The sequence below is a fragment of the Cladophialophora bantiana genome (genome assembly GCF_000835475.1).
Source record: "Cladophialophora bantiana CBS 173.52 unplaced genomic scaffold supercont1.1, whole genome shotgun sequence".
NCBI classification, from domain to species: domain Eukaryota; kingdom Fungi; phylum Ascomycota; class Eurotiomycetes; order Chaetothyriales; family Herpotrichiellaceae; genus Cladophialophora; species Cladophialophora bantiana.
This window is the reverse complement of record NW_015971575.1, coordinates 901,852-912,239: the sequence shown is the minus strand read 5'-3', so window position 1 is coordinate 912,239 and position 10,388 is coordinate 901,852. Positions and strand designations below refer to the sequence as shown.

The following is a 10,388-nucleotide window of genomic DNA, read 5'->3' as shown; positions in this document are numbered from 1 at the left end:
CTGAACAGAGAGACAGAGAGAGCAAGAGAGAGGTATTCCAATCTTGTTGTTCACGCACGATTTAGTTCACTCGCCTCTAGCAGGGCGAGTTTGACCCCCTCCCTTTCCTCACCTTTTTTTCCCCTCTTCTCTACGTGAATGTCCTTCTACCCTACACTCCGCGCACATATACATGTACACACAGCTCTCCTCTTGCTCTTGTATGTATTTATGGATCTTTGTGCCTACATATCCAAGGTGGGTACGTACTCCGTACCTTGGCTATTTCACTAGATCGCCCCGTCTAGGGAAAGGATGGGAATGGGATCGGATGGCACGAATGCGGGAAGGGGGAGCGGGAACTCTGATTGACACGCACACACACGTGTCGAGGGCGTGTAGCGTACTTGGAGAGAGAGAGAGAGAGAGAGAGAGCACATCAAAGAAGGGGGTCGTGCGCAGGGTGTAACGAGGACTCTTTACAGCCTCGTGCGGTGTATGATACTCTCAACCATCTGGTAAGCACAGATGCAGCCTCTGCCCCTGCGCTACCTCCTACGGCCAATGCCAATGTCGATACCGATGCCATGGCCATGGATGATAGGCCAGCCAATGCTAATGTAAACAAACACCCAACTCCGCCTGCTTGTTCGCAGCTCGCTGGGTCCTTGTTCTCCGCAATGACACCCCTCGTGTTTTGAACCCTGACCAGCCAGCACAATACCGCCGAGTGGGTGTACTGCTCCGCGTTCGTGGTGACATGTCAATAGCCATCTCAAATCCTCTCCTCGGTACTGGGAAGCTCGGGCAAGATGGAAAGCATGAAATAGGAACAACAACAGGAACCCTAAAACAGGGTAGGTGCTGGGCACATGGCCCTTGTGAGTGGAAGGAAAGACCGACCGAGGGAGAACTTTGAAATAAGACAATTCTTTGGCATTTGTCTGTCAGTTCCGGCTTGATTCCGGTGAGACCATGATGGATTGGAATGCACAGCCATGTCGAGATTTCAATGCGCACATCAAGTCCTCGACCAAGAGAATAAACGCCCTTCCCTTCGACGCCTCAAACAAGCCTGCGATCCCAAATTGCAAGTCGTTTTTCAATGGAAGTTGCCCGTCGTCTCCTCTCGCATGTACTCCTTGCACGGTTCCCAATTCGCCCTTCGATTGAACGCCCATGAATGGCTGAAGAGAAACCCCCTTGTCCAAGGTGGCTCGGAATAGAAGATTGAAAAAAGGATCTCTAAACTCTGCTTTCATCTGCGAAAACAGAGATGTCGGTCTGAGGTGGAAAATGGCACAAACTGTCTTGCGTCTTGACCAGGAAAAGTCTGTGAAGAGCCCATCGGGTCTTTCCATGTCCAAAATAAGTCCAATGTCTCTCGTACTTGAGAAAGGGTTGCGGACGTAGGAGTAAGACCTGAGAATGAAAATTGGAAAAATTGTGCTAGTATCCAAAATCTGATTAGCGTGAGGGAAGCCTGGATTGTGATACAGCAAACGTATCACGAACCTCGGAACGAAAAAAGGAATCCCCTTGCTCAGTGTCCGAAGCCCTGCCCCCGCCATCACAAAATCGTGCACTTCTTGCTGCTCTTTTTTGGTGGAGGTTCTAGCGCTGCCACAATCGCCTCGTCAAACACGTCCTTCAGCTTATACTGGGTCAGGGCGCTGCACTCGACGTATTTCACAGCACCGAGCTCCTTGGCCATTCTTTCCCCGTCTTCCTTGCGGACAGGTTGCATTTTCTGCTTTGCCAGTTTTTCCCTGACAGATGGATCATCTCGGAGATCAGTTTGGGTGCCGACAATAAGACAGGGAACTCCAGGACAGTGATGATGGACCTCTGGAAACCATTTTTCTCTCACGTTCTCAAACGAGGCTGGCGATGTGACGGAAAAGCAAACAAGGAAGACATCAGTCTGGGGATATGACAAGGGTCGAAGACGGTCGTAATCCTCCTGGCCGGCTGTATCAAAAAGACCCAGCGTGTACGGTTCATCGCCGATCCTAAACAGAACAGACCCCCTGGTCAGCTCACGTGCTCATGACAAAGTTGACGGGGGTGAAACGAAACACCACCATGCGAGTGAAATGATAAAACAGAGAGGTCGGTGGAGGGCACAAAGAATACGAACGCATTTCGGAAGAAAACAAATCCAAGCCATGCCATCGCCCGAGAATAAAAGATGAGGTCGCGTTGTGAAAATGGATCGGTAGATAGAACTCACATCACCGTCACGGCATAGTTGTCGAAGACTGTAGGAACATATTCGGAGGGGAATTTGTTCGTGGTGTAAGAGATCAACAAGCATGTCTTGCCAACTGCACCGTCGCCGACAACCACACATCTGGGTCGGAACATCAGCCAGGAAGTCTCACTCAGCCGTGACCAGTCAGACTCACTTAATCGTGGCAACAACCATTCCGTTCTCGTCTATCTCAAAGATGTCGTCCTCAAGGCGTCGGATGCGGCTTGGATTAGTGGGTCTAAGGGTGCGCACTTTTAGTCTCCGTGTCGCCGGCGCAAGGTCCTTCAGACAGGGCAACATTTTGGCAAACTTACCAGAGAAAGGAGGGGACGAAAGGTTAACGATCGTGTGAGAGGGGGGTTAAACAGACGGAGTTTGGTGAGGCTCAAAGTGTCACTTCACTTTTCTGCCTGGGATATGAGCGCGGTAAGGGAGGCAGAGTTCCAATGAGGAATGACTGTCACCAAAATCGGCGTGGATGTGATTTCGAGTGTTTTCGGGAAGATCAAGACTGTCGTTCTCAATCAGCTCATGTTATCCCATCTCTTTTCTCCACCAAGTCGAGGGCTCACAAATGAGGAAGCGAAGGGCAGGTCGAAGGTAGGCGTGAGCAGAGAGAACAGGGCGGTCAACAGCCCTTAGCGATCAGGATCGAAGAGGAAGATTGACCAGCAAGAGAAGGGATGGGTATGTTCAAGAAACAGAAGATCCTGAAAGAAGTCTAGTCTTCAGTAAGAGAGCTGTGACATTTACCGGAAATGACAAGTTGAGAGAGGAGCGCGCGAGGATGGAATGGATACAGAGACAAGGTTTGGCAAGGAGACGTGATGGATGGATGGACGAGATGGTCGGAGGTGTCGACGTGGAATGAGACGCAGATACGGAGAACGCAGCTTGCCACGATAGACGAGCGAGGGAAGGGAAATAAACGGGGAAGGGGAATAATGGGGGCCGAGGCCCTGCGATTAGGCTGTGAGGTTGGACGATTTTGGGGCGGAGCAGCCTTTCTTTGGGCGCCATTCAGGCTGGAAGCCGCCCGCCGTCCAGGCTCTAGGGTCGAAGCAGGCCCCTAGCAGCCCCCGCAGCCGTAGCTGGCAGCCCTAGTCGGCAGCCCCAATGCGCACCTGCTTTAACTAGGCCACACCGAGTAGCGGGTGGTTTCTTCACTGCAGCCAACTCACTCCTTCGGCACTCTCATCAAACTCAAGATTGTTTGCAGCTCTCACCTGCGCCGGAAAAAGAAAAAGGCGCGCCTATCTTTTCTCGACTCCCACAACATTCAAGCCTTGATGCGATGCTCGATCAGGCAAGGCTCGAAACGCGAAACTCTTGCGCGAAAAATAAACCCCCGACCTGGCGATACAAGCTTGTCCTCCGACTCGAACGACGAAATTCGGCTTGGCGGCCCAACAGGCATTCGAGCACGCAATCCATGGGCTTTTGGGCACGAAGAGCCGAGTCCTGTTGGTCCTTGTACGGAGTACGGAGCACACCAGCCGCCCTGGCTTATCGCTTGCATGAGGTCGACGGTCCCTACTGGTGGCCTTCTCGAACGCAAGTCACACAAGTGATCACCTCTCCAGTGTCGACCTAGGTAGGACGCGTCAAGGAGCTGGGCGCTGCTCCACCGAACCGCTTGACAGCTTGACAGACTTCACGCATCTCTTCTCTGGAATTCAAGGCTTGGATCAGTGCTTGTCCATCCATCGTATTGCTATCACGTACACTACAACATTGCAGAAGCGTGTGCAATACTTATTGCCTTTGACCTGTTACGGTGCTGCTTCATGCCCTTTCATGCCTGGAGCTATACCACCCTTCGTAGCGAGACCGATATATGTACATTTCTGCTAACATGGCTTGAGGCAGTGACAATGTCCAAGTGTCGTCGTTTTGAGTGCCCGAATCCCGTCAGAAAAGTCAAAGGATGCAGTCAAAAGACGCATCAAAAGGCGCGCATTTTGGTCCACGCCGTAATCCCACACTATTAGAACGGAGATATTGCAAAAACAAATCGCCAGTAAAACCCTCATTCAAAGCACAGGTGCAATTCCAGATCCGTCAGACCGGTACAGCCCAAATCCCACTGATTAGTGTTCGTTTATTTTGCCCCGATTTCCTCCTCAGCCCAGCCGGAGAGTCCTCCACGACTATCACTCGTAAGTCCCAGTCCATTAAACCCACTGGTCCCGAAGCCAGTGCCAAAAACCGATCCAAACCCACCAAAGCTGCCCTGTGGCGCATGCCCACCAAAGCCGCGCGACGATGACGGACCTGGTTGTGTAGACTGCTGGCCGCCAAAGAGCTCTTGTGAGAACGCTGGGAGCGATACTGCTCGGGAATGGGCACTCCTGCTCGCCCCCAGTCCAGTATTCGTAGGCGCCAAGAGCCCTCCAACAGTGGTAGACGCCCCATTGCTCAAAGAGCTCGAACCGAACCCGCCGCTGATGCTGCTCTGCCGAGGAATGTGGGACGAAGCTGGTATGTCCAATCCGCTGTGCCCGTTCGGCATCTCACCGTACAGTGCTGCCTGTTGATTTGCCAAAGCTTGATTCTGTTGCTGTTGGAGCTGGGCAAACGTCAAGGAGTCCTCCCGCAAATCCTGTTCAGCTTGAGCTTGCTGTTGGGACACATGTGACAGATACATTGTCAAGGGGTTGTTGCTGCCCGCATTCAGAATGGCTGACGGTGTTGGCGCTGTCATGTTCGGCTGACGAGTGGCGACTTGAGACTGCGGCCCCAACGAAGCCTTCGGACCTGTTGGAATAGTTGACCTCGTGGGGCTAGAGCCCGACTGCGAGACAGCATGGTCAAGTCCGTTCATCGCAGCTGGAGAACCAGCGCTGTCAAGGGAACTCTGGAGACGCGGTTGATTGCCATTAACATTGTTCAGGTTCTGGCGTGGAGGATTGCCGCACCGATCTTTGCCGAAGTTGATCTTGAACCGCTTGTATTCTTCCCGTTGACGGACAGCTTCAATAGCCTTGATGGCATTGGCAATATTGGTGAAGTTGACGAAGGCACAGCTTTTCTCCCGCAGAGTGTTCACCAACTCGATTTCGCCATATTCGGAAAAGTCTTGTCGTAGTCGCTCTTCGCTCCAGCTCTCGTCAAGATTACCAATATACACATTCCGAGAGGCTCCTCCGCTCACAGCCAAAGCAATGGCGGGTGGGAGAGCTCCTGAGTGTTTTCCCCAGCCGATCTTCAAGCGCCGGTTGTGAATCATGAGTCCCTGAAGATTGCTCAGTGCATAGAAAGACGCAGCAGACGTAGGGTCGATGAAGGTGACAAAGCAAATATGCTTATCCGGAATATATCGGATGTGGTGGAGTAGCCCTCCGCGGACAACGTTGCAAATCTCCTCGATGGTGGTCTCGGGGTGAATGTTTCCAAGATAGACGGTTCGGTTTCCAAGATTATTGACACCGCCTGCGGTAGTAGCAACAGCAGCTGCCGCCACCGACTGCTGTGCAAGGGCATTGGATATTAAATCGCGGTCGGCGCCGTTGAGAACGTGCGCATAACCGGGAGCGATACCCAGGTATTGTGCTGCGTTTTGTTGCTGCGTCTTGGAAACGTAGGCACACCTGTCCTTGCCGTAATAGACCCGACGGGGAGGGCCCCATTTGGGATCCTGTGGGAGCTGAGCCACGGCCTTGACGGCATTGCTAATGGAGAGGAAATGGACAAAACCGATTGCTTTCTCGCGAACCATTTTGATGGTATCAATGGGCCCAAACTTGCCCAAGTCCTCTCGAATCTCTTGTTCAGTGATGTCCTCGGGAAGGTTGCCCAGATAGACATTCCTCGAGGCACCCGACTGTTGCACGGCGAGAGCCACAGAAGTAGGCACCTGGGACGGCTTCCCCCAACCAATCTTGATGTCGTGACCCTTGATTGACAACTTTTTCAGGATGGCATCCGAATGAAAGTGCGTCGCGGAGCTGCTATCCAGGAACGAAATAAACGCACAGTTTTTTTCGGGTAATAGCCTGACGGATTCGATTTGACCACTTCTAACGTGGCTCAGGATCTCCTCCGCAGAGGTATCCGCTGGAATATTTCCCAAGTAGACTGTGCGGCTCGTGCCAGTCATCCATGAATTGCCCATGCCCACCATGGGTTGGTAATGTCCGAATGCTGCACCGCCCAAGCCACTGAATCCGGTGGGGGATTGTGCCGTATAGCTTTCCGGCGACATGACGGTCTGATACGCCTGCGGCGAGAGAGGGTTGGCATTGGGCTGGGTAGGACTCGCCAGCTGCGCCTGAGCATGTTGGTTTTGTTGATACTGCTGGGTTTGTGTATGAAGAGCATTTGATCCGGGAGCAAAACGATTGAAGGTCGGAAATTGCGGAGAAGCAAAGGAACCAGGAGAACCTGGCTGAAAGGGGCTGCCCAGCAAGAGCTGAGAAGGCAACAAGGGGGTGAAATTCATATCAAACGCTGTAGCTGGTGTCTGCTCGTTCATATTATAACTATGTTGTTGGTCTTTGGTAGCCGTAGCTATCGAAGGAACGGTAGGCTTTCTCAGGTTGCGATCGGCGAATGGAGGATAGCTTGTGTGGTTCGAATTGTACGCACCATGACTGAAGCCTGTATTATCGGTCCCGAATTTTGAAGAAGCAAATCGGCTGCCATATCCCCCAAACACGTCCTGACTCTGCATTGCAGCAAGCATATGGGACTATTGATGGACAGTGTCCTCAGGACCAGGTCCAAGGACAACTGGTACTCGTCTTTCTTGGTTGTGGGAGGAGAAAAGGGCGAAAGAAGCACGAATCTGGCCGTCGAAGCACTGTTTCGAGCTTGCAAGAGAAACGACTGACCGCAGGCTATGTCTGAAGATGCTGAGAGGGCTTGGCCCTTCGGACGTAGAGACTGCACAAAAAAGAAGGGGCTGATTGAATATGGACTGGTACGAATGAACTCTATAAGGAAAAGATCGAAAACAAGATCAAGTCAGAGGAATGGAACGAGTGAATGAAGGGAACAAAATGATGGGAATAGAAGAGAAGACGGGTCGAGACGAGGAGGTAGAGAATGAAGAGAGTCGGGCCAAAAACAAGGAGGAGCAACGGTGAACAAGCAGAAGAATGAGGGAAACAGCTCAGAAGCCCAAGCAATCAATGGACCGGGGGGGTCTAGAGTCTAGGAAAGTGCCAAATTGAAAAGGGTGGCTAGGGAAGGGGATCAGAAATAAGGGGGAAAGTACCCGGAGAAAGGGACCAGGCACGCGGGAGTGGACTCCAAACCGGACAATTGCAAGACAAACTGCGGCCAAGGGCCCAACCCAATGCGCTCGCAGTGGAGGCCAGCAGGCATTCCATGAAAGCACAAACCCCATAGCCACCGTCCTGACACAGGAATGCAAGCCGGGAGGCCCTTACCGACCCAGGAGGATCTCAACTTTGCTTCTTCAGGCTGTCCGTGGACATGTTTTCGATGAATCTGATACAGGAGAAAACCGATTTGAGGTTTACAACGTGTGGCTGCAAGATGATGGGACGGGGATGATCAATCTGCAAGCTGATGCAGGTAAGGTGGCACTATGAACAGTTGGGTTAGACGATAGATTGCTTTTATGGAGAAAAGCGGTAGGGGCTGGGGGGGTTGGAAAAGGGCCAATTGAAGCCATGCCTAGGGATGACAACCAAGTCCGCCATTCCAGCAACAAATCGAACACGGGAAGAGGGACTTGAAGCCTGCCTGGAAACAAGGGTACCGTAAGCTTTCATGCCAGAGTTTGTCAGTCTTGCGTCGATCAATGCGGAGTGCTGTCCACCACGTCGGGAGGGGGGAGTCAATCTGAAAGCGAAACACGGCTATGACAGGTCAAAGCCGGACATGTTCACCGTGCACGGCGTTGTGGCGCTGGATTTTGATTACTCCTTCGAACACTGAGGTTGATTGGTCGTCGATTTTGCTCGCGCTTACCAGACAAACCGAGGCCGTCCCTGTCCTCTGTCGGAGCCAGCGACGCCAGCTGATCAGTCGACTTGATCATCATAGATATGTTGTACAAGTTTCCGAGGGAGCAGGGGATGGTGCTCAAAAGCCCAGCCACAGCCGGGACGAAGATTGTGTGGTACAAGGGAGCTGCTCGAGGCGCTTGGGGCAGAAGGAGAGGCAAGAGGAAAGGAAAACTGCGGTTTCCGGGTCCATTTTAGCTCCTTACGCTTTGCGCCAAGCGCGCTAGCCGCCAGGTTCCGAAACCTTAAATTTTACTCTATCCCGATAAGCCACCGTTGACTCATGCAGCCCTTTTATTTCAGGGTTTTTTGATCTCGCTCGTCGCAGACCTTCAACAACAGCAGCAATGGACACGGACACTTTCTATGTCGACGAGGACGTCGGTCGCGACGATGACTCTGCCACCGGCTCTGAAGCCGCTCCCTACAAAACTCTTCTCTTCGCCATGATCCAGCACCCGAAAGCGACATATAAAACTAGAAAGTCAGAAACGGCCCCTGCCGACGCAAGTGCTGATCCAGCCTCGCGGCTAGAGTGGAAACCAGCAGCAAAATCTGCTCTGAAGAAAGCCACCAACCTCTACGAACAGCATCGAAAGAAACAGGCAAAGGCAGCCGAATTAGCCATTCGGGAACAGCAAGAAGCCGAGAGACGAAAGCGAGTGCTCGAAGAGGCCAAGAAAGTGGTCATCGAAGAAGATCCAAGCTTGCCGGTACCCGTCAAGATCAAGCTCAACACCGTCGATCCTGCCAAAATCAAGCTAGGCACCGCAGACTCCAAAGGCACCCGTGTCCGAGTTGTAGGTCGAGTTCACCATCTACGATCGCAGAAGGACATCATCTTCATCACCCTCAAAGATGGCAAGGGTCTGATGCAATGTCTATTCTCGGGCAACTTGATCAAGACCTACGCAGCCATGACTCTGACTCTCGAGACCTCGCTCGAAATTCGGGGTGAACTGAAATCTCTCCCTCCGGGAGCCCACGCCCCTCTCGATCGCGAGCTCCATGCTGATTTTTTTACCGTGATCGGAGCGGCCGTCGGTGACAAAGAAGCCATTACCAACAAAGTGCAAGAAGATGGCGACGTCCAGAAGCTGCTCGATAACCGCCATCTCACACTACGTGGAGACATCTCGTCAAGCGTCATGAAAGTCCGGGCAGCCGTCGAAATGGCCTTTATCAAGGCGTACGAGGAAGTGGAATTTACAAAAGTGTCCCCTCCAGCTATGGTTCAAACGCAAGTCGAGGGTGGCGCCACTCTCTTTGAATTCAACTACTACGGCGAAAAGGCTTACCTCACCCAATCCTCCCAACTGTACCTGGAAACCTGTCTTCCTGGCCTCGGGGACGTGTATTGCATCGAAAAGTCCTTCCGAGCCGAGAAGTCCCTCACGCGTCGCCATCTGAGCGAGTATACCCATGTGGAAGCTGAACTCGACTTCATTACCTTCGATGACCTGCTCAATCACATTGAGCACATGGTCTGCAGAGTCATTGAAATCACTCTCGCGGACCCTGTTATCGCTAAATACATCTACGACCTCAATCCGGACTTCAAGCCCCCCTCGCGCCCCTTCAAGCGCATGAGGTACTCGGAAGCCATAACCTGGCTGGTCGAGCACGAGATCCCCAACGAAGAGGGCAAACCGCACACCTTTGGCGACGACATCGCCGAAGCCGCCGAGCGGAGAATGACAGACATCCTCAACGTGCCCATCTTCCTGACCCACTTCCCCACCGAGATCAAGGCCTTTTACATGCAAAAGGACCCATCGGACCCGCGCGTCACCGAGAGCGTCGACGTCCTCATGCCCGGCGTCGGCGAGATCGTCGGTGGCAGTATGAGGATCTGGGACTACGAGGAGCTGATCGCCGCGTACAAGCGCGAGGGTATCGACCCCGAACCTTACTACTGGTACACCGACCAGCGGCGCTACGGTACCACTCCGCACGGCGGCTACGGCTTAGGCCTGGAGCGCTTTCTAGCCTGGATGTGTGGCCGCTGGACCGTCAGGGAGTGTTGTCTCTACCCGAGGTTTGCCTATCGTTGCAAGCCATAGTTTTTGTCAAGTACCACGACCTCCACCCGACTGAAAGTGCTAAGCTGGGTTTCTAGAATGATCAACGAGGTATGATTCTGAAGATCGGAGGACGGTGTGGAAATATGTGCATCACGG

General features: G+C 52.8%; 3 protein-coding genes across 3 annotated transcripts; 1 reads left to right on the top strand and 2 right to left on the bottom strand.

Moving 5' to 3' along the window:
- Positions 1-1,549: 1,549 nt before the first annotated feature.
- Z519_00327 (cell division control protein 42) lies at positions 1,550-2,533 on the bottom strand (the record flags this gene model as incomplete). The annotated part of the gene is made up of 3 exons (XM_016758086.1): positions 1,550-1,991; positions 2,213-2,332; positions 2,388-2,533. The coding sequence occupies 3 exons, from the start codon at positions 2,531-2,533 to the stop codon at positions 1,550-1,552; spliced, it is 708 nt and encodes a 235-aa protein (XP_016625335.1).
- A 1,801-nt stretch (positions 2,534-4,334) lies between these two features.
- Positions 4,335-6,905, bottom strand: Z519_00326 (uncharacterized protein; the record flags this gene model as incomplete). Its single annotated transcript, XM_016758085.1, has 1 exon — positions 4,335-6,905. One exon carries the CDS (start codon positions 6,903-6,905, stop codon positions 4,335-4,337), a length of 2,571 nt encoding a protein of 856 aa, XP_016625334.1.
- Positions 6,906-8,555: 1,650 nt separating this feature from the next.
- Positions 8,556-10,271, top strand: Z519_00325 (asparagine-tRNA ligase; the record flags this gene model as incomplete). The annotated part of the gene is made up of 1 exon (XM_016758084.1): positions 8,556-10,271. The coding sequence occupies one exon, from the start codon at positions 8,556-8,558 to the stop codon at positions 10,269-10,271; it is 1,716 nt and encodes a 571-aa protein (XP_016625333.1).
- Between the last annotated feature and the right edge of the window lie 117 nt (positions 10,272-10,388).